The sequence below is a fragment of the Mercenaria mercenaria genome, chromosome 9, assembly GCF_021730395.1.
Source record: "Mercenaria mercenaria strain notata chromosome 9, MADL_Memer_1, whole genome shotgun sequence".
In the NCBI taxonomy this organism is placed as follows: domain Eukaryota; kingdom Metazoa; phylum Mollusca; class Bivalvia; order Venerida; family Veneridae; genus Mercenaria; species Mercenaria mercenaria.
Genome location: NC_069369.1, coordinates 44,043,254 through 44,068,204, shown reverse-complemented (window position 1 = coordinate 44,068,204; position 24,951 = coordinate 44,043,254). Strand labels below are relative to the sequence as shown.

Genomic DNA, 24,951 nt, shown 5'->3' with positions numbered 1-24,951 from the left:
TGCCGGCAAACAATATTGAAATTCACTTGGATTTTGATTGACAAGGGGCAGAACTTTCTAACTCGAGATGCATCAAAGTAAATTTCCGCGAGTCAAGCCGACGCACGGGGCATTATTTATGCGGGTCAAATACAAGTTTTTCTCAATTTTCGCGGGTCAAAACCCGGGACCTCGTGTCAACCGAATGCCCTGCTTGAGCTAGTCAATAAGTCTTGAAATTTGGAACACTCAAAAATGGCACATTGGTGGGCGCCAAGATCACTCTGTGATCTCTTGTTAAATTATTCAAAGAATTTAATTCCATGCGGAACTCTGGTTGCCATGGCAACCGAAAGGAAAAACTTTAAAAATCTTCTTGTCCAAAACCGCAAGGCTTAGAGCCTTGATATTTAACATGTGACATCATCTTATGGTCCTCTATCAAAATTTTTCAAATTGTTCCCCTGGGGTGAAAAGAGGCCCCGCCCCGGGGGTCACAAGTTTTACATAGACTTATATAGTAAAAAACTTTAAAAATCTTCTTGTCTAAAACCATATGACCTAGGCCTTTGATATTTTGTATGTAGCATTGCCTTGTGGTCATCTACCAAAATTGTTCAAATTGTGCCCCTGGGGTGAAAAGAGGGCCTGCCCCGGGGGGTCTCATGTTTTACATAGACTTATATAGGAAAAAAAACTTTAAAATTCTTCTTTCCTGAAACTGCAAGGCCTAGGCTTTTGAAATTAAGTATGTTGCCTTTCCTAGTGTTTCTTTTCCCAAATTGTTCAAATTATGTCCCTAGGGTGAAAAGAGGCCCTGCCGTGGGGGTACCAAGTTTAACATAGACTTATATAGGAAAAAAATTAAAGATATCCTTGTCTGAAAGTCCAAGCCCTAGGCATTTGATATTTGGTGTGTAACATTGCCTGATGGATCTCTAACAAGTTTTTTCAAATTATGCCCCTGGGGTGAAAAGAGGCCCCGCCCTGGAGGTCATTTGTTATATAAAAAAAATACGTCAAAAATTATCAGGTCATATTTCCTAGACTGTTTAATTATAATTACCTGATGACCTAAGCGATTAGGGATCACTTGACTGTGACCTTGACCTACTGACCTACTTTCTTGTTTTTTAAGATACAGTCTTGAAATTCGGATGACATGTACAGTTTTGCCCACCAATCTTAAAACTGTCTTTCATTGACTATGAATGTGACCTACTGACATACTTTCTAATATTTTAGCATCAGTTTGTCATTTGAAACATGTGGCTCATATTACTCAGGTGAGCGATTCAGGGTCATCATGACCCTCTTGTTTGATTAAATGCCTATTTTTGCGTAAAATATATTCAGTGGCATTTTACAAACACATAAAAAATTACGTCTAAAAAATTAAAACATTTTAAAATGTGTAAGAAATAAATGAGCATAAATATCAATGTGAATAAACTATTAATTAAGTATTAAACAAAAGATCAGGCATCTTAAAACTTCAGAAGATAAGATTAATAAAATATTAAGATATAGAAGATAGCTGTTTTGTTAGTAAGTAAGTAAAAAGTTATAGTGACATGTCCATAAGTAATTACAAACAACTGTACTTTTGTATTAAACAGTGATACAATTGCACATATTGGAATGTACAGTCGAAACTCGGTATCTCAAACTCGCTTACCTCGAAATTCCGCTTAAGTCGAAGAAATGTTCAAGTCCCGTCAAATTTCCTTCTTTATATATGTAATTCAACTCCGGTTACGTCAAAATTTGACATACCGAGACTTCGGATGTGTCGAAAGGGTTTTCCAGTCCCGTCAATAAAATTCAAGTGCATTGTATTAACTCGGTAACTCGAAGTGAGAAAAATATGCGATAAAATTTCACACATGTAATTGTGAATGTGGTTGGTTTTTAACACATGTCCATGTTTATTGCCTTACCAGAAAGCCATGATGCCGACATACCAAAGGTGCAGCGAATATCAAAGTGAGATGATGTCATACTTGTTTGCACGTGCCATAATGATAATTGTTTGATGTAAACATTAGATTTCTTTAATCAGCGGTCATTTGTTTTTGAGACGTTATGAAAATTGCTTTTAATTTAAACTAATGAATAAATCAGTTGGGATCTTTAATAAGGATTAATTAGAGGTAATCGCGATGAGACTGTATAAAAAAATTAACTTCTTTGGAGAAAGCATCATTAGTTCAAAATGTCAGATCGAAATGCTATCAATCCTCCGGGAGAGAAACGCGGTACAAAAGGGAAACTTGACTCAAAAACATTTGAGGTTAGTATCTTAGTATCATTTTAATTCTTCGAAAAACTGAAAACTTTGATAAACACAAACTGTACGGAATCGTGTACACGTAAAGTGCCGAGTGTACTGAATATTGATGTGTTTTTATGATGACTGATGCGCATATGCCGGAAATGTTACTTGACGAACATGTATGTATAGACAGTGTATTTCTGATTATGTTTACATGGAAATAAAATACAAAATGTACTTTAAATTTATCATCATTTTGTGTTTTATGCGTTTTAAAAGATTTATTACAAGATATACTATATTTATAGTGTGTCCAATAGCTGGATATTAAAAAAGGTAGTGGAACCAACTTTTTTTCATCATTTTGTCAATAAACGTCCCTCCTCATTACTCGAATTTCGGTTATCTCGAAATAAAAAGCACCGTCCCTTGAAATTCGAGATACCGAGTTTCGACTGTATTTACACAGTAAAAATTATCCGGTTCATGTTACCACAATATATAATGGCCCTCTGATTATTCAACAATAGTATACATTAATACAATTCTTGTCCGGAGTATTTCTCAGCAACTACAGGTTTGAATTTAGTGAAACTCATAGGAAGCTCCACGCGCATATTTTTCACACAGTTATTGCTCTTTGATTATTCAATAATAGTATACTGTAGTACAATTGTTGTCTGGAGTATTTCTCTGCAACCACAGGTTGGAATTTAGCCATACTTCATAGGAAGCTTCACTATCAAGAGGAAATGTGCATATAGTCTTCATGTTCAGTTGTATGATTTTTATGCCCCCGAAGGGAGGCATATAGTTTTTGAACCGTCTGTCAGTCTGTCCGCAATTTTCGTGTCCGGTCCATATCTTTGTCATCGATGGATGGATTTTCAAATAACTTGGCATGAATGTGTACCACAGTAAGACGACGTGTCGCACGCAATACCCAGGTCCGTAGCTCAAAGGTCAAGGTCACACTTAGACGTTAAAGGTCATTTTTCATGATAGTGCATTCGTGTCCGGTCCATATCTTTGTCATCAATGGATGGATTTTCAAATAACTTGGCATGAATGTGTACCACAGTAAGACGACGTGTCGCACGCAAGACCCAGGTCCGTAGCTCAAAGGTCAAGGTCACACTTAGACGTTAAAGGTCATATTTCATGATAGTGCATTGATGGGCGTGTCCGGTCCATATCTTTGTCATTCATGCATGGATTTTAAAATTATTGTGCATGAATGTGTACCACAGTAAGACGACGTGTCGTGCGCAAGACCCAGGTCCGTAAGCTCAAAGGTCAAGGTCACACTTAGACGTTAAAGGTCATTTTTCATGATAGTGCATTCGTGTCCGGTCCATATCTTTGTCATCCATGGATGGATTTTCAAATAACTTGGCATGAATGTGTACCACAGTAAGATGACGTGTCGCGCGCAAGACCCAGGTCCGTAGCTCAAAAGTCAAGGTCACACTTAGACGTTAAAGGTCATATTTCATGATAGTGCATTGATGGGCGTGTCCGGTCCATGTCTTTGTCATTTATGCATGGATTTTAAAATTATTGGGCATGAATGTGTACCACAGTAAGACGACTTGTCGCGCGTAAGACCCAGGTCCGTAGCTCAAAGGTACTAAACTCTAACATCGGCCATAACTATTCATTCAAAGTGCCATCGGGGGCATGTGTCATCCTATGGAGACAGCTCTTGTTCACTGATACATTGCCCTTTGATTATTCAACATTAGTGAACTATAGCGCCATCATATTCACAAGTATTTCTCAGCAACCACTGCCTGGAATTTAGCAAAATTCATAGGACGCTTCACTCTCAAGAAGAGGTGCCCAAGTCAGTTAATCCTTAGCCTGCTGGTGGCAATTGATTCTGCCTTTGCGACCAGTGCAGACCAAGATCAGCCTGCACATCCGTGCAGTCTGATCATGGTCTGCACTGTTCGCCATTCAGTCAGTATTTTTTTGGTAAGCACCCCTTTTAACAGTTAATGGTACTGTCCAAATTGAAAGATGGACCAGTCCATTTTAGAAATTTAGCAGGCTATGGGTTAATTCCACTTTTGTTCTTTTGATATGCAAATTTCAGGGAGCATCCATCAGTTTTACCAATATTTCTTGTTCATGGCAATCTTACAGAAGTTTAAAAGAAGAACAGCTGTTGGAAAGGAAGTTTTCAAACCTAACTTTGACAATGAATTACAATTAAAGTAAAGCCAAATTTAATACAAGAATTTACCCGTAGAATTAATAACTCTAAACTATTCAATATAAAGTTAGTCACCAAACATGACAGGGACAAAAGACTTACATGTCAATAAGCATCAGACCTAAAAATATCATACATGAAAAACAACACAAAGGCAGGGATCGAATTTAGTGGTCGCTAACTCACGAAATTTAAGTAATAATAAAAAAAATGTGAGTAGGAAATCACGGCTCTCGAATATTTTTGCAATCGCATTAAAAAATCTATGAATTCGCTCAAACTGTCCTTTTTTATACGCCCGTTTGAAAAACGGGACGTATTATGGGAACGCCCCTGGCGGGCGGGCGGGCGGTTGGGCGGGTGGCGTCCACAGACCTTGTCCGGTGCATATCTTCTACATGCATGGAGGGATTTTGATGAAACTTGGCACAGTTGTTCACCATCATGAGACGGAGTGTCATGCGCAAGAACCAGGTCCCTAGGTCTAAGGTCAAGGTCACACTTAGAGGTCAAAGGTCAATTTCAAGAATGACTTTGTCCGGAGCATATCTTCTTCATGCATGGAGGGATTTTGATGAAAGTTGGCACAATTGTTCATCATCATGAGACGGAGTGTCATGCGCAAAAACCAGGTCCCTAGGTTTAAGGTCAAGGTCACACTTAGAGGTCAAAGGATACAAGAATGAAAACTTTGTCCGGAGCATATCTTCTTCATGCATGAAAGGACTTTGATATAGCTTGGCAAAATTGTTCACCATCATGAGACGGAGTGTCATGCGCAAGAACCAGGTCCCTAGGGGTAAGGTCAAGGTCACACTTAAAGGTCAAAGGTCAGATACAAGAATGACTTTGTCCGGAGCATTTCTTCTTCATGCATGGAGGGATTTTGATGTAACTTGGCACAATTGTACACCATCATGAGACGGAGTGTCATGCACTGGTCCCTTCTTTTGAATTACTTCCCTTTGCTGTTACTATAAATAGCTTATATTGTAACTTTTTCATTACAAGTCGTAGGGAAAAATCGAGACCACATTTCTGTAGTACAACATGCATGCTACATCCAATTCTGAGGTGTATTTTGAGCTATCTCTACCTGGTAAGGATTTTTGTGTGGACTTGTAATTTTTTTTTTTTTCGATTTTTTTTTTTTTTTTTTTTTTTTTCTCTTTAAAGATTAACTTCCCTTAGTTGTTACAATAAATAACTTACATTGTAACTTTTTTATAATTGACCGTAGGGAAAAACCAAGACCACTTTTCTGTGGTACAACATTGATGTTACTTTCAAATTTTGGGTGTATTTTAAGGTATCTCTACCTGGTAAGGATTTTTTTTGTGAACTTAGAAAAATAAAAGAATTACAATAATTTCTAAAAAAAAAAACATTGTAAACAACTAGAAAATTAAAATTCCATTTGCAAATACAGGTGCTAGTGTAAACAAATTTGCTGTGACGGGCGTATATTGTGACATTCTGGCACCCTTGTTGTGCTTTAAAAAAATTCTTTGTGGTAGTTATTTTACAATTATTTTGATTCATCAAAAAAATATGGCTGCCAGAGGGCTCATTCACTTTTCCCTACATGTATATAGTGGAAACTTTTATCTTGTGTGAAACTGCTGGCCCGATTTTAGAATAATTTTACACAAATGGACCTTGTGTTACCCTCTAGCAAGATTTTTCAATTTTTTTTTGATTCGTCAAAAAAACATGGCCGCCAGAGGGCGTGGTCACTTTTCCCTATATGTATGTAGTGGAAACTTTAATTATCTTCTTGTGTGAAACTGCTGGCTCGATTTTAAAATAATTTCACACAAATTGTCCTTGTGTGACCAAATATTGTTCAGATTTTTCTGATTCGTCAAAAACATGGCTGCCAGAGGGCGTGGTCACTTTTCATCAACAGCATCTCCTCCAAAACCACAGAATGGATTTTGATGAAACTTTACACACATGATCTATGGGTAGCCCTCTTTCAGAGTTTTTCAAATGGTTGCAGTTCATTGAATATAAGGGTCTTTTTTGTTAAAAATAGGTTTTCAGCTGTCAGACTTTAAAAATCCTCCTTAGAGCTTTGATATTTAGCATGTGATATAAGGGTTTGACTCTCTACCATACTTGTCCAAATTATTGCCCTAAGGTAAAAAAAAATGGCCACGCCCCTGTGTCTGACATGTACTTACTATAGGCTTATATATAAGAAACTGAAAATCTTTTCTAAATCAATAATAGCTAGAGCCTTGATATTTGGCGTGTGATACCAGATTTGTAATGTCTACCGTAATTGTTCAAATTACTGCCCTAAAAATGCTAGTGGGAAAGAAAGTCAAATTCGATCTGGGAAAGGCAAATGAAAGTTAACATTTCTTTATTATAAATGATTCAATTGTCATAAAGCAGATATCCCCTTCCATATATAACACTCATTAATATGTTGTTATTGCTTTTTAGTCCATCATTGATCTGATGAATGCTCTCGACCATAGGAAGTATGAAGCTATCCAGCTTACATTTAAACAGGTAAGTTTATCAACATGATCCTTTTACTTGAAGGTTTCTCTGAAAACTTGAACATATTAGAATTATTATCATTGTTAGTTTAAGTCTGACATTGATGAAGTAAATAATAGATTAACACAGTCAGAGGTGTTTGATGTTGTACATACTATACAATTTTTGTACCAGATCTGTTTGATGTAATAAATAAAAGATTTACAAAATTGTATCAAATGCTGGAAACAAAATCACGTTTGACTACACTCCAGTCAGCATTACCCAACCCACTGTGATTACGCTAGCATATATTTGCTGCTTTATCTGTTTGTCTATCCCGCAATTCTTGTCTGGAATATTTCTCAGCAACAACAGGTTTAAATTTCATAGGAAGCTTCACGATCAAGAGGAGATATGCATATTGTATTATGTTCTGGTCAGATGATTTTTCTGCCCCCACCCCCTCATGAATGGTTAGGGGCATATAGATTTGGTCTTGTCCATGCATGCATCCGTCCGTCCGTGCAAGCAAACGATTGATACCTTAGGTGGTAGGAGGTGTGGCCTAGGACAGTAAAAATCCTTTGTATTCATTCCGTAACCACATACGTCTTTTGTCCCTTAAGTGGTCATTTTATTGTTTTCAAACAATGGAATGACCACCTAATACCAAATCGTATGGGCATCTGTCTGTCTGAAGTTCGTGACGCGCCTAGCTCAAAAAGTATTTGAAATAAATGGATGATTCCTTGCGTGAGTCATTATCATGATATGAACTTTTGCTCCTCCTATTTTGGGTCTGGCTACACCCCCTATTTCCAGAGTTGTGGCCCATGAAATAGTATAATATGCAAATTTTCACCTTGTGACGTGCCTAGCTCAAAGTATTTCATATAAATTGATTAAACCTTGCATGAGTCTTTATCATAATATGAACTTGCACACCTCCTATTTTTCATCTGCCTCCGCCCCCTATTTCTAGAGTTATGACCCCTGAAATAGTAAAAAAATGCACATTTTCACCTTGTGACGCGCCTAGCTCAAAAAGTATTTGATGTAAATTCATGAAACCTTGCATGAGTCTTTATCATGATGTGACCTTGCACGCTTGGTATTCTTCTTGAGAATCTTAGCGCTTATTACAGAGTTATGGCCCTTGAAACAGGCAAAATAGTGGATTTTTTGTTTGTGATGATCATAGCTCAAAAGGTATATGGCCTAGAATAATGAATCCTTTATATAAAATGCTTGTTGAGGCTATACCCCCTTAAGACTGCAAACATTTGAATTATTGCCCCTTATTAGCTCACAGAGTGCTCAGGGAGAGCTATTGTGATCGCTCATTGTCCGGCGTCCATCCGTCCACACTTTAAACCGCCAGGCCAATTTTGATGAAACTTCACAGGGATGTTCCTTGGATGGTCTTCTTTAAAACTTGTTCAAAGAATTGAAGTCCATACAGAACTCTGGTTGCCATGGCAACCAAAAGGAAAATCCTTAAAAATCTTCTTGTCCAAAACCACAGGTCCTAGGGCTTTGGTATTTGGTATGTAGCATCATCTAGTGGTCCTCTACCAAGATTGTTCAAATTATCCCCTAGGGTCAAATATGGCCCTGCCCTGGGGGTCACATGGTTTACATAGACTTATATAGGGAAACTGAAAATACAAAATAAGGCTTGTCTGGAGCATAACTTGAAAAGTATTAATGGCATTTCATTGAAACCTTACAAAATGATAGAGGCCATTAACAGGAAGTGCAGTGTCAAAGAACCATGACTCTACCTTACCTAGTTTTTGAATTATCTCCCTTTATTATACAAAATAAGGCTTGTCTGGCGTATAACTTGAAAAGTATTAATGATATTTGATTAAAACTTCACAAAATGATAGAGGCCATTTTTGGGGGGTTTCTAATACGTTATTGCCCATGTTGGCACTTGCATCGGGGAACATCATTTGGTTTTACCGATTCCTTGTTAGTTCTGTTAAGATTATGCTATCAAATAGAACTACCAGGAGTGACGTATATTTAGATTTTATGTCTTCCGTTAATGCTTCTGCAATCACAACAAGAAAAACTGCAGTTATGGTTTATAGCTCAACTATTCGAAGAATAAGGAGAGCTGTCCTACTCACCACGGCATGGATGTCATGCCTTGGTTAAGTTTTTCATACCAGTCCACATTTTGACAAAGGGCGAGGCGTATGTTCTCCGTGACTATTTGATAAACGACATTGTGTCTGAAATCATTAGTTCTCCACCTCTGATAATTCATGTGGAGAAGTTGGCAGTTACTTGCGGAGAACAGGTTTGTACTGGTACAGAATCCAGGAACACTGGTTAGGTTAACTGCCCGCCGGTACATGACTGAAATACTGTTGAAAAACGGCGTTAAACCCAAAACAAACAAACAAACAAACATTTTGACAAAACCTTTTGTCATAGAGCTTTGAAAATGTCAACTCTTGTATACCGTCACCATGTCCAGTTTTAGGCAAGAGAACTCTTGTCAAGGATTTTGACTGAATTATGGCCCCTTTTAACTTACAAATCTTGGTTCAGTTTTTCATACCAGTTCATATTTTGTGTAAACTGCTTGGCATATGGCTTTAAAACTTCTGTCACTTGTTATACCCCCACAAACAAACAAAGTTTGAGGGGGTATATAGGAGTGAGCTTATCGGTCCATTGGTTGTCATGGTTTGCGGTCAGTAACCCATGAAAGGCTTGACAGATTTAAACAAATTTTGGTACACAGGTGTAACATTATAAAATACAGGTCATGTTTGACTTTGAGGTCAGTAGGTCAAAGGTCAAGGTCACAGTGAACTGGAACAGTTGAACAGTTTCCGGATGATAACTTGAGAATGCTTGGGCCAAGGATCATAAATTTTGGTACACAGGTGTAACATCATAAAATACAGGTCAAGTTTATCAAGGTCACAGTGACCCGGTACAGTTAAACAGTTTCCGGATGATAACTTGAGAATGCTTGGGCCTAGGATTACGAAAGTTGATAGGGAGGTTGATCATGACCAGTAGATGACCTCTATTGATTTTAAGGTTTGACTTTCACATTGGCTTACTTTTGTGACAAGGCCGTATTGTGTGGGTATAATTCGTCACTCCTGTGACAGCTCTAGTTTAGCTCTAGTTAGTCCCCTACTGGTTGAAAACCAGTTTCGGGGACTATAGGAATGCGCTTTTCCGTCATTCTGTCATTCCGTCCGTCCGCAATTTCGTGTCCGGTCCATAACTCTTTTATCCATGAAGGGATTTTATTATTACTTGGCACAAATGTTCCCCATGATGAGACGACGTGTCGTGTGCAAAACGCAGACCCCTAGCTTAAAGGTCAAGGTCACAATTGGAGGTCAAAGGTCAACAGGGCTTTTTTCCTGTCCGGTCCATAACTCTCCCATCCATGAAGGGATTTTAATATCACTTAGCACAATTGTACCTCATAATAAGACGATGTGTCATGCACAACTTTCAGACCCCTAGCTCAAAGGTCAAGGTCACACTTAGTAGTCAAATGTTAACATGGCATGAACAGGGTCTGTTTTGTGTCCGGTCCATAACTCTTTCATCCATGAAGGGATTTTAATATTACTTGACACAAATGTTCCCCATGATGTGACGACATGTCATGTGCAAAACCCGCACCACTAACTCAAAGATCAAGGTCACAATTGGAGGTCAAAAGTCAACAGGGCTTTTTTCCTGTCCGGTCCATAATTCTCTCATCCATGAAGGGATTTTAATATCAATTGGCAAAATTGTATGTCATAATAAGACGATGTGTCTTGCACAACTTTCAGACCCCTAGCTCAAAGGTCAAGGTCACAGTTAGTATTCAAATGTTAACATGGCATGAAAAGGGTCTGTTTCGTGTCCGGTCCATAACTCTGTCATTCATTAAGGGCAAATCCCGGAGCCCTTGCTCAAAGGTCAAGGTCATACTTAGAGCTCAAAGGTCGAATTCAAGAATGACTTTGTCTGGAGCATTTCTTCTTTATACATGGAGGGATTTTAATGTAACTTGGCACACATGTTCACCACCATGAGACAAATTGTCTTGCACCAGAACCAGGTCGCTAGGTCTAAGGTCAAGGTCATACTTAGAGGTCAAAGGTCAAATTCAAGAATGACTTTGTCCGGAGCATTTCTTCTTCATGCATGGAGAGATTTTGATGTAACTTGGCACAAATGTTCACCACCATGAGGCACACTTGTTTAGAATTACGTCCCTTTGTTGTTACTATAAATAGATTACATTGTAACTTTTTTATTACTGACCGTAGGGAAAAATCGAGACCACTTTTCTGTGGTACAACATGCATGCTACATCCAATATTTAGGTGTATTTTGATCTATCTCTACCTGGTAAAGATTTTCTTGTGGACTTACATTTTATAGATAGGATTAATTTCACTTTGTTGTTACTATAAATAACTTTTATGATAACTTTTTGTATAATTAGCCAAAAAAATTCCAAATGAAAACAACTGTACGTTTTTATATATGCAAATTTTAATCCAAGTGCTTTGTTATATTATATTGTATATATAGTACAATATTGTTTTAAACATACATCATTGACAGATATCAGTTCATTATGTTACACTGCAGTAGAGAAAATTAGGTGCCTTCCAGTAGGGGACTTTGTATTGCATGGCAATACTTCATTCACTTGTTTATTATAAAAGTCTCTATCTGTAGGCAACATAACTCTGTCAAGAATTTTGGTTGAATTCAGGCTTTCAAGTAGTCCTACTTTTTCCTACTTTTTAGGTCTGTTTCTACTTTTTTCCTACTTTTCTTGAAAAAAGTCCTTCTATTCTGACTTCTTATACGCCCGAAGGGACGTGTTATGTTATGACGCTGGGGTCCGTCCGTCCGTTAGCAATTTCGTGTCCGCTCTGTAACTCTTGAACCCCTTGAAGGATTTCAAGGAAACTTTACACAAATGTTCACCACACCGAGGCGATGTGCAGAGCGCATGTTTTGGATGTCTCACTTCAAGGTCAAGGTCCCACTTAGGAGTCAAAGGTCATATCACTTTGTTTCGTGTCCGCTCTGTAACTCTTGAACTGCTGGAAGGATTTCAAAGAAACTTGGCAGAAATGTTCACCACATTGTAAAGATGTGCAGAGCGCATGTTCCGGATGACTCGCTTCAGGGTCAAGGTCACACTTAAGGGTCAAAGGTTATATATGACTTTGCTTTGTGTATATTGCTCTGCATTGCAGTGCTCTTGTTTTTGTTTGGCAGATCTCTTTTTTGTACTTACAATAAAAAAATTTTTGAATTACTTCCCTTTTATGTTACTATAAATAGCTTATTTTGAAACTTTTTTATTATTTTCTGTGGTACAACATGGATGGTACCTCCAATTTTAAGGTGTATTTTTACATACCTGTACCTGATAAGGATTTTTTTGTAGACTTTGAATATTTTTTTTGTGGACTTAGATTTGTTTTTTGAAGTTTTCCTTTTGTTGTTCCAGTCCTTTGGGGCTACAACAGTCAAGTTCTTAAAATTTTGCTCCCATCCTATGATGTAAGCCTTCAGGCGTATATTGCCCCGCTTGGCGGCGCTCTTTTTTATCTAAAGAAGAAGAAATATATTAACAAATGTTGTTATTCTATTTGTATAATGAATTTTGTTACATAATATAAGGACTGAGGGTGTACTGGTGAGGCTCTAGAGACCTTTGACATGCTGCTGGTGACCTCTTATGCATGCAGAAACCTGCTGACAGTTCGTAGCTGTATTTCAAAATTTTCCTTTGAGAGCCCCCTGACCCCCCTAAAATGACTGGGATACCTCCTCCCATACCTCAAAATTTAGACAATAAAAGGCACCAGAGCCCACCCTTTCATACCTGTATTTCAGAATTTTCCAGGGATCAGCTCCCTGACCACCCACCGCCCTCCACCATTAAAATGAGGGGAGTACCCCTCCAGTACTTCAAAATTCCGACCAAAAAATGCACCTGACACCACCATTTTATACCTGTATATCAAAAAATTTAGGGGGAGACCCCGCTCATCCCCACAACACTGAGGCCCACCTCCTGTACCTACCCCATCTCGGCGCTATGCACCTTGCCAGTGATGCATTTGTTCTAAAACTGGTGCCCCCGCCCTCCAAATAAAATATTTCTCAATCCGGGCCTGAGTTTGTTCTCAAAAGTTCCTTTCTTGGTTAGAGTTTTTCGGCAACCTTTATTTTTCTGTCATATCTTTGTTACTATTGCTTATTAATCCCCCACCACAAGTGGTGGGGGGGGTTATAGGAATGGTCTCCGTCCGTCCTTCCGTAACACTTTCGTGTCCGCTCCATATCTCCTAAACCCCTTGAAGGATTTTCATGAAACTTGGGTCAAATGATCACCTCATCAAGACGATTTGCAGAACTCATGAGTCATCCTTGTCAGCTCAAGATCAAGGTCACAACTCAAGGTCAAAGGTTTGAGCCTTTCATTTTGTGTTCGCTCTATATCTCCGAAGGAATTTTATAAAACTTGGGTCAAATGATCACCTCATCAAGACGATATGCAGAACCCATGAGTCAGCCATGATGGCTCAAGGTCAAGGTCACAACTTAGGGTGAAGGTTTGAGCCTTCCATTTTGTGTCCGCTCTATATCTCCTAAACCCCTAAGGGTTTTCATCAAACTTGGGTTAAAATGATCACCTCATCAAGGTGATGTGCAGAACTTATGAGTCAGCCATGCCGGCTCAAGGTCAAGGTCACAACTGAGGGTCAAAGGTTTGAGCCTTCCATTTTGTGTCTGCTCTGTATCTCCTAATTCCCTTGAAGGATTCATATGAAACTTGGGTCAAATGTTCACCTCATCAAAGTGATTTGCTGAACTCATGAGTCAGCAATGCCGGCTCAAGGTCAAAGGTTTTAGCCTTCCATTTTGTGTCCACTCTATATCTCCTAAACCCCTTGAAGGATTTTCATCAAACTTGGGTCAAATGATCACCTCACCAAGAACTCTTAAGTCAGCCATGTCAACTCAAGGTCAAGGTCACAACTCAAGGTCAAATGTTTGAGCTCTGTATCTCCTAAACCCCTTGAAGGATTTTCATGAAACTTGGGTCAAATGATCACCTCATCAAGACGTTGTGCAGAATTCATGAGTCAGCCATGTCAGTTCAAGGTCAAGGTCACTGCTTAAGGTCAAAGGTTTACCCTTTCACTATCCATAGCATTGGCGGGGGATTTAGCGGTCTTTCAGACTGCCTTGTATCTTACTGTAAGTTCACATAACATTGTCCAGCATACAAACAAAGTATGTGCAGGGGCTGGGCCCATTATACCCAAGGTCAAGGTCACTATGGTGTTATACTTAAGTTATTTTTAAGGTGAAATTTTTTCGGCAACCTTTGTTTTTCTGTCATATCTTTGTTACTATTGCTTATATCTTACTTTAAGTTCACATAAACATTGTCCAGCATACAAACAAAGTATGTGCAGCGGCTGGGCCCATTATACCCAAGGTCAAGGTCACCAAGTTGTTATACTTGGAATTATTGTCATGCTAAATTTTTTTCGAAAGCTTTGTTTATTGACATATCTTTGGTACTTTAAAAGATGATGACTTGAAATTAAAAACATATCTTTATAATCATCATCTGCATGTGTAGTTACAATCCCCATAACTCTAATTGTATTTTTGACAGAATTAAGCCCCTTTCATACCTAAAGTTTTTTGACAAACTTCGCCTTCTGGATATAACTTTAGTACAATATAAGATAAAGACTTGAAACTTAAAATGTATCTTTATCATCATCATCTGCATGTGTGGTAACAATCCTCATAACTCTGATTTGTATTTTTGACCAAATTATGCCCCTTTCATACTTACTGTATATTTCCGGCCATACGTCGAGGTTTTTTGACCGAATTATTAGTTCTGAAGTCAAGGGTCGACTTTTGGCTGCATAACTAAACGCAGTCATGATCCTCTATCCATTTTCGGATCGAACCCTGCGCATATAAGGCATTCTAATAAGTTTGTTATGATTTTTGCCATTTTGATAAAGGGAAACTACTCTTTGCGCACTAATTGTCTAGGCTAACGATTGCCGTTACGTTCCGTAACTAAACAAAATTAGTTTTATTTAAAATTAATTGTATTTTGAAAAAAACATGAAAAAATCGTAAATTTTATTATACTAATAAAAGATCAAACTGTGAACAACAAAACTGACACCAGGCATCTCACAAATTGCCGAATATTAGTGGCCATTTAATGTATAAAGTTTAACAGATTGTTACAAAGGACGAGATTTGGTTTGAATTAAGAACTTGATGTCATTCTGATGCCATTTTTGTTGTTGTTTAACGAATGATACATGCCGGGGGGAGGGGGGGAGGGGGGCATTAATTATCTTACCACCTATTGTCACAATCAGCAAACAATTAACAGTTTAATGGTACACTTAGACTGATCCACTGCCACATTTTCAATCTCGCTAATCAGAGCCAATTTAAATCAATTAATTCTAACCCTTACAACTTTCAAATGTAAAACTCCCCTTTGCTTTGAAATTTACAGCTTCAAAAGACTTTCATTGTCTTGACAAGTTGTAAACAACATCCCAGGTGTTGTTTTGAAGTATGCGGAGATAAATGTCATGTCTCACTGAAAAACAATGGCCCTTTACCGATCTTTGGTTGGCTAAGGGCAGTTTGATTGACAGCGGAGGGCGGGGAGAAGACAACATAATTTGCTGCAACTGCATTGATTTTTAGCTCGACTATTCGAAGAATAGTCTAGCTATTCTACTCACCCTGGCGTCGGCGTCGGCGTCACACCTTGGTTAAGTTTTTGCATGCAAGTACATACAGCTGTCATTTAAAGGCATATAGCTTTGAAACTTATTTATTCTTTTTCTAGGTCAATTACCAACCTCACTGGGTCAAGTTCCATAACTCTAACATGTATTTTGAGCAAATTATGCCCCCTTTTGGACTTAGAAAATTTTGGTTAAAGTTTTACATGCAAGTTACTATCTCCAAAACTAATGCAGATATTGAATTGAAACTTCACATGTGTCTTCGGGGTTATAAAACTAGTTGATAGCACCAAGTCCCATAACTCTGACCTTCATTTTGGCCAAATTATGCCCCCTTTTGGACTTAGAAAATTCTGGTTAAAGTTTTGCGTGCAAGTACATACAGCTATTACTAAAAGGCATATAGATTTGAAACTTATTTTTTCTTTTTCTAGATCAATTACCTACCTCACTGGGTCAAGTCCCATAACTCTGACATGTATTTTGGGCAAATTATGCCCCCTTTTGGACTTAGAAAATCCTGGTTAAAGTTTTACATGCAAGTTACTATCTCCAAAACTAATACAGATATTAAATTGAAACTTCACATGTGTCTTCGGGGTTATAAAACTAGTTGATAGAATCAAGTCCCATAACTCTGACATGTATTTTGGGCAAATTATGCCCCCTTTTGGACTTAGAAAATTCTGGTTAAAGTTTTACGTGCAAGTACATACAGCTATTAATTACCAAAAGGCATATAGCTTTGAATCTTATTTATTCCTTTTCTAGGTCAATTACCAGCCTCACTAGGTCAAGTTCCATAACTCTTAACATGTATTTTGAACAAATTATGCCCCCTTTTGGACTTAAAAAATTCTGGTTAAAGTTTACATGCAAGTTACTATCTCCAAAACTAATGCAGATATTGAATTGAAACCTAACATGTTTCTTCGGGGTTATAAAACTAGTTGATAGCATCAAGTCCCATAACTCTGATATGTATTTTAGTCAAATTATGTCCCCTTTCGAACTTAAAACTCTTTTGATATTTAACATTTTGGGTAATAATTTCCTGCTTCTGTGACAATATTTCGAATAGTCGAGCTTGGCTGTCTTACGGACAGCTCTTGTTCATCTGAGAGTTGTTGACAGTTTTATTGAATTTTATCAGGGTTTTTTAGCTCACCTGTCACAAAGTGACAAGGTGAGCTTTTGTGATCGCGCGGTGTCCGTCGTCCGTCCATGCGTGCGTCCGTAAACTTTTGCTTGTGACCACTCTAGAGGTCACATTTTTCATGGGATCTTTATGAAAGTTGGTCAGAATGTTCATCTTGATGATATCTAGGTCAAGTTTGAAACTGGGTCACGTGCCATCAAAAACTAGGTCAGTAGGTCTAAAAATAGAAAAACCTTGTGACCTCTCTAGAGGCCATATATTTCATAAGATCTTCATGAAAGTTGGTCAGAACGTTCACCTTGATGATATCTAGGTCAAGTTCGAAACTGGGTCACGTGCCATCAAAAACTAGGTCAGTAGGTCAAATAATAGAAAAACCTTGTGACCTCTCTAAAGGCCATATTTTTCATGGGATCTGTATGAAAGTTGGTCTGAATGTTCATCTTGATGATATCAAGGTCAAGTTTGAAACTGGGTCACGTGCGGTCAAAAACTAGGTCAGTAGGTCTAAAAATAGAAAAACCTTGTGACCTCTCTAGAGGCCATATATTTCATGAGATCTTCATGAAAATTGGTCAGAATGTTCACCTTGATGATATCTAGGTCAAGTTCGAAAGTGGGTCACGTGCCTTCAAAAACTAGGTCAGTAGGTCAAATAATAGAAAAACCTTGTGACCTCTCTAGAGGCAATATTTTTCATGGGATCTGTATGAAAGTTGGTCTGAATGTTCATTTTGATGATATCTAGGTCAAGTTTGAAACTGGGTCACGTGCCTTCAAAAAGTAGGTCAGTAGGTCAAATATTGAAAAAACCTTGTGACCTCTCTAGAGGCCATATTTTTCATGGGATCTGTATGAAAGTTGGTCTGAATGTTTTTCTTGATGGTATATAGGTCAAGTTTGAAACTGGGTCAACTGCGATCAAAAACTAGGTCAGTAGGTCTTAAAATAGAGAAACCTTGTGAGGATACAAAGTCATCGAATTTGCTTGTTAATCTTGAATTTTCAGGTGTCAAAGTACTTCAGTGAGATCTTCAAGAAGTTGGCCCCAGAAGGTCATGCTGTTCTTGTCATGAAAAAAGGGGACACAGATCAAGGGGTGAGTAGTCGTGTCTGTTAATAAGCAACATAATCTGTCTGTCCCTCTGTCCATTACACTCCTTTGTCTCGACCATAACTTTAAAACTGCTAAAGGGTATATAATGAAACTTTACATAATAATAGATGGCAGAGTGAGGAAACACAGAGCCCAAGAAGAAAAATTAGTACCAACAAATGAAATTTGGTATGAGGAAAGATAGCATTGTAGGGATTATGCAAGTTCTCTAGTGTTGTTGCTATGGCAAAACTGTTGTGAGCAAAATATGACAGAAGTGGCACAGATGGATCCTATGAGATTTTAAAATGTACAAGACTTTTCATGAAACTTGATACATGGATAGATGGCATTGTGGAGAATATGCACAGTCTTTCATATAGAGTAAGTAGGTAGAAGATATTTTGAGAACATGTGCATTATTATGTCCCCTTCATAGAAGCGGGGATATATTGCTTTGCTCCTGTCAGTTTTAGACAAATAACAGGAGAACCACTTGACCCAGGACCTTCAGTCTTAGTAGCATGATTGTGCTTATTAGGAAGATGCCCCTATAGTTTTAGGGTAAGTTGGTCAAAGGTCAAGGTCACAGGGGCATGAACTTGAAAAGGGTTTCTGCCCAATAACCTCCTTTCCCCCCTCCCCCCCCCCCCCCCCCCCCCCCCATAAATTTGCAAGACCAGAGTTATGGCCCTTGACTTAGACAAAAATTAAAGTTTGTGTCCCCCATAAATAAAAGTTTGCGTTCCATGTATCTTAAAGTGCACCTGACCTAGAGTCATAAACATTTGGGATTGTTATACAGCATGTGAAGTTGTGCACCTGGTGTTCTCTTTCACTCAGCTTGGCAAGAGGTATGGTCCTTCATTTAGTGAAAAATACACATAATGTGCTTAAAAGTTTGTGTTGCATATATCTTAAAAATATTTCACCTAGAGTAATGAAACCATGTATAGTGACAGAAGTGGGGGCACCTGTGTCCTATTGACACACATCTAGTTACTTTTTAAAAAAATCACCCAACTTTGTCAGAAGCATTCCTGCATGACTCCTCTCATGTCTGTGCAAATTGTTCCACTTGGCTCTTTTAAGGGACAACTAGAGCTAAAGAACTTCTCACCTGGTGTTTTGATTGAGATCTCGTACAGTCAGACCAAAAAAATTCTCGCATGTGTCTCTGTCTCAAAAAGTATTTGACCTATGATTATAAAACATTATTAGAATATCATTCAGCATGTGAAGTTGTGCACCTGGGGGGTTTTTTTTGTGAGCTATTAGGATCGATGAATGTCCGTCGTCCTTCCATCTGTTCACATTTAGTTTGTAAACACTCTAGCATCCACAATTTTGAAGCAATCTTAATTAAACTTGGTCACAATATTTTTGGTGACAAGACCTTGGAAGAGTTTGATTATGGGCGAGATCAGATCAGTATGTCCAGATTAAGATTATGTGCCCTTGATTGACAAAATTTGCTCTATTTCACTTTGTTTACACTCTAGCATCTTCATTTCTTCACCAATCCTAATCATATTTATATAGAATGTGTATGACTTCAAGATCTTGGATGAGTTAGATTATTAGCGAAATAGGGCAGAGGTCGACTTAAGGCTGATATTTCTGCTAGCCAGCAGGGCCAGTTGAAATGGAAAGTTACTGGCCGGACTTGTTTACCACTGGTCCAAACTTTTTAATGAGACATGGCAACATGATCATAGAAATTCCATGGTTAACCATTTTTTGTCCAATCAAATTTTAGTTTACAGTTTCCTGTGTGGAAGTCAATAATGCAGGGCCTCCCCTGGCTCTTTCACACTTGTAGGCTTTAGCCAATTGCAAAAGCTTGGAGCCATTTTATAGCCAAAAGTGCCAGAATTACCGTCATCCTACGAATATAAGACGCACATTTTTTACCGAGATTCTGGTCTTGAAGGACCGATGCGTCCTATATATGGGGATAGAAAAAGACCAAACATTTCCCCCGACTTAAAAATTAAGAAAATCGATCTTTGTTTACACCGCGTACCTCTATATTGAAGAGAATTCAAGGGGAGTAAATACCAATGACTCGGGCATAGCTAATAGCTGGTATCGGGACCCAGCGTCTTAAATTACTTTTGTATAAAATGTAAAATTTAGAGCTCACATAAAATCTTAAGATAAATAAATGCTGTTTTTAGCTCACCTGTCACGTAGTGACAAGGTGAGCTTTTGTGATCGCCCTTCGTCCAACGTCCGTCCGTCGTCTGTTCACAATTTCTTGTGAACACAAAAGAGACCAAGGTTTGCAATCAATTTTAATCAAACTTGCACACAACTTTTATTGGCATAATATCTCGGTTCCTATCGATAACTGGCCAGATCCCTTCGGGTTCCAGAGTTATGGCCCCTTAAAGGGCCAAAATTTACTATTTTTGGCTTGTGAACACGATAGAGACCACATTTTGCAATCAAACTTGCACACAAGTTGTATTGGGATAATATCTCGGTTTCTTTTGAAAAATGGCCAGATCCCATCATGGGTTCTAGCTTTATGGCCCCTTTAAGGGCCAAAATTTGCCATTTTTGGCTTGTGAACACGATAGAGACCACATTTTGCAATCAACTTTAATAAAACTTGCACACAACTTGTATTGGTATAATATATCTCAGTTCCTTTCGAAAACTGTCCAGATTCCCTCATGGGTTCAAGAGTTATGGCCCCTTAAAGGGCCAAAATTTGCTATTTTTGGCTTGTGAACACGATAGATACAAAATTTTGCAATCAACTTTAATAAAACTTGCACACAACTTGTATTGGCATAATATCTCGGTTCCTTTCGATAACTGGCCAGATCCCATCATGGGTTTATGGCCCCTTAAAGGGCCAAAATTTGCTATTTTTGCTTGTGAACACGATAGACACAACATTTTGCAATCAACTTTAATCAAACTTGCGCACAACTTGTATTGGCATAATATCTCGGCTCTTGTTGAAAACTGGCCAGATCCCATCATGGGTTCCAGAGTTATGGCCCCTTAAAGGTCCAAAATTTGCTATTTTGGCTTTTGCAGCCATATAGAGACTTCATTTATGGTTTGATTTGATATAAACTTGCAAAATATCTTCAACAACAATAAATCTTGGATTCCATGATGAATCTGTCAGATTCAGTCATAGGTTCTGGAGTTATTTTATATCTGATTACCTCCCCTGATTTTAATCAAAATGGATTTATATCAATAAGTACTTATAGGACTCATTTGAAATTTCATTATTGTCATTAGTTGGACTGAGACAATCAGGACAGATAACTATGGACTGATTTTATGTTAAATTACCTCCCTTTGTTGTGCCCCCCCATGAGTGGTGGGGGCATATAGATTTGCTCTTGTCCGTGCGTCCGTCCGTCTGTCCGTGCGTCCGTCCGTCCGTCCGAAGTTCGTGACACGCCTAGCTCGAAAAGTATTTGATATAAATTGATGAAACCTTGCATGAGTCTTTATCATGATATGAACTTGCGCACCTCCTATTTTTCGTCTGGCTCCACCCCCTATTTTCAGAGTTATGGCCCCTGAAATAGTCAAAAATGCACATTTTGACCTTGTGACACGCCTAGCTCAAAAAGTATTTGATATAGATTCATGAAACCTTGCATGAGTCTTAATCATGATATGAACTTGCGCACCTCCTATTTTTCATCTGGCTCCGCCCTCTATTTTCAGAGTTATGGCCCCTGAAATAGTCAAAAATGCACATTTTCACCTTATGACATGCCTAGCTGAAAAAGTATTTGATATAGATTCATGAAACCTTGCATGAGTCTTAATCATGATATGAACTTGCGCACCTCCTATTTTTCATCTGGCTCCACCCCCTATTTTCAGAGTTATGGCCCCTGAAATAGTCAAAAATACACATTTTCACCTTGTGACACGCCTAGCTCAAAAAGTATTTGATATAGATTCATGAAACCTTGCATGAGTCTTAATCATGATATGAACATGCGCACCTCCTATTTTTCATTTGGGTGTGCCCTACAATTTCAGAGTTATGGCCCCTGAAGTAGTCAAAAATGCACATTTTCACCTTGTGACATGCCTTGCTCAAAAAGTATTTGATATAGATTCATGAAACCTTGCATGAGTCTTAATCATGATATGAACTTGTGCACCTCCTATTTTTCATTTGAGTCCGCCCCCTATTTTTAGAGTTATGGCCCCTGAAATAGTCAAAAATGTACATTTTCACCTTGTGACACACCTAGCTCAAAAAGTATTTAATATAAATGGTTGAAAACTCGCATAAGTCTTTATCATGATATAAACTTGCACACCTCTAATTTTTTGTCTGGCTCCACCCCTTATTTTTAAAGTTATGGCCCCTGAAATAGTAAAAAAATGCACTTTTTCACCTAATTATATATCTAGCTGAAAAAGTATTTGATGTAAATTCAGGAAACCTTGCTGGAGTCTTTATCGTGATGTGACCTTGCACACTTAGCATTCTTCTTGAGAACCTTAGCTCTTTTTACAGAGTTATGGCCCTTGAAATAGCCAAAATAGTGGATTTTTTGTTTGTTATGCTCATAGCTCAAAAAGTATAGCGCCTAGAATAATGAATCCTTTTCAAAAAATGTTTGTTGAGACTATACCCCATTAAGACTGCAAACATTTGAATTATTGCCACTTATTTGTGACAAATGTACCAGTGGGGGCACACCCTGTGTCCTACAGACACATTCTAGTTTCAAATTAAAATAGGTATATCTGCGTAACTAATGAAGATACTGATCTGAAATTTCATTTATGCCATTAGATGGACTTGGACAATCAGTGAAGATACATATTGACTGAATTTATGACAAATTACCTCCCTTTGTTTTTTATGTAAATGAATATACCTAGCAGCTTCTAATGAGATTGGTTTGAAACGTTATTTATGTCTTCCATGGTAAGAAATTTCTACTTTCACTTACTTTTCTAATACATGTATATTGTTGTAAAGGATTGTACTCTGTATCTTCTACATGCATATACCAATGCATGATTACCTCTCCTGATTTTAATAAAAATGGAATTATCTCGGTATTTATAGGACTCATTTGAAATTTCATTAGTGTCATTAGTTGGACTGAGACAATTTGAGTAGATAACTGTGGACTGATTTTATGTCAAATTACCTCCCTTTGTTTCAAATCAAAATGGGTATATCTCCGTAACTAATGAAGATACTGATCTGAAATTTCATTTATGCCATCACATAGATACATATTGACTGAATTTATGACAAATTACCTCCCTTTATTTTTTATGTAAATGAATATATGTCAGCAGCTTCTAATGAGATTGGTTTTAAATGTTATTTAAGTCTTCCAGGGTAAGGAATAGTCCTGCTGGTACAAAAATGCAGCATTTGAGCCTAGGACCCTCAAACTTGGTATGGAGACTGGCCCTGACTAGTACGTGACCCATTACAAGAAAATATTTATCCTGATGATATTTAATGTGTATGCCTATGTGATCTATATCAAAACTTGATCTTATCATTAAGAGCATTGGTACTCAGGTGAGCAATATAGGGCCATCATGGCCCTCTTGTCATTAAAATATATTTTACAACACATTTCTGTAACTGATCATTTAGTTTTTAACAAGACCTGTGTAAAACTTTCCCGGCATATTTTCACACATTTTGCATTAAAATACCGTATCAGGTAGCCCGGAAATCGATTATCTAGTCTTCAAACATAATTTTGATAGTTGTCTATAATTCTCTTGTTCATCGAGAAATTCACGCCCGAGGCATTACTTATCTTACACCTACTGTCACAATCTGCAAACAATTAACCATTTAATCATACCCGGAGGCAATTGTAAACATGTGCATGCGAGATTTTAGACTGATCCAATATGATCATAGTCGCTGATCCGTAATGTTCAAAACAATTTGCAAACCAGTCTTTAAATTACGTCATTTTACCGCCACGTGCCAAAGTGTACTTTTGTTTTCACTGGCGTCAATATTCATGGAGTGATCAGAGGATGCGGCAGTTTAGTGCTTACACAGAGTTTATGCTTTTCAGTTTAAATACTTGCACAACATGCAAAAACATTGACATTGATTTAGCAAAAACCGGCGAGTTCGTAGAAACTATAGCGAATTTCAGACAAACATAAATTCGGATAAGTGATAAGTGGGTATAAGCATTTTTCCAGAATTCTGCTGATGTTTTTTCACTGCGTCCTATACACGAGTGCGACCTATAATCGGCCAGTTATGGAAGTAGCCACTCAAATCAAAGGAAAAGCTTGTTATACCCCCACAAAACGAAATTTAGGGGGTATATAGGAGTGAGCTTGTCAATCAGTTGGTTTTCATGGTATCCGGACAATAACTCATGAAAAGCTTGACAGATTTAAATAATTTTTGGTACACAGGTGTAACATTATGAAGTACAGGTCAAGTTTTACTTTGAGGTCAGTAGGTCAAAGGTCAAGGTCACAGTGACCCAGAACAGTTAAACGCTTTCCATATGATAACTTGAGAACACTTTGGCTAAGGATCATAAATTTTGGTACACAGGTGTAACATCAAACAGTACAGGTCAAGTTCAACTTTGACCTCAGTAGGTCAAGGTCACAATGACTCGGATCAGTCAAACGGTTTCCGGATGATAACTTGAGAATGCTTAGGCCTAGAATCATAAATTTTGGTACACAGGTGTAACATCATAAAATACAGGTCAAGTTTGAGGTCAGTAGGTCAAGGGTCAAGGACACAATGACCCGGAACAGTTTAACAGTTTCCGGACGATAACTTGAGAACACTTGGGCCTAGGATCATGAAAGTTGATAGGGAGTTTGGTCATCACCAGCAGATAACCCCTATTGATTTTGAGGTCAATAGATCAAAGGTCAAGGTCACAG

General features: G+C 38.0%; 1 protein-coding gene across 1 annotated transcript in view; it reads left to right on the top strand.

The window, feature by feature from the left end:
• LOC123546154 (structural maintenance of chromosomes protein 3-like) overlaps positions 1–24,951 on the top strand; it is a 446,003-nt gene that overhangs the window by 360,673 nt on the left and 60,379 nt on the right. Inside the window, exons 27-28 of the mRNA XM_053551316.1 lie at positions 6,927–6,995; positions 17,956–18,045. Of these exons, the coding sequence (XP_053407291.1) occupies positions 6,927–6,995; positions 17,956–18,045 (159 nt within the window). The remainder of the gene's footprint in view (positions 1–6,926; positions 6,996–17,955; positions 18,046–24,951) is intronic.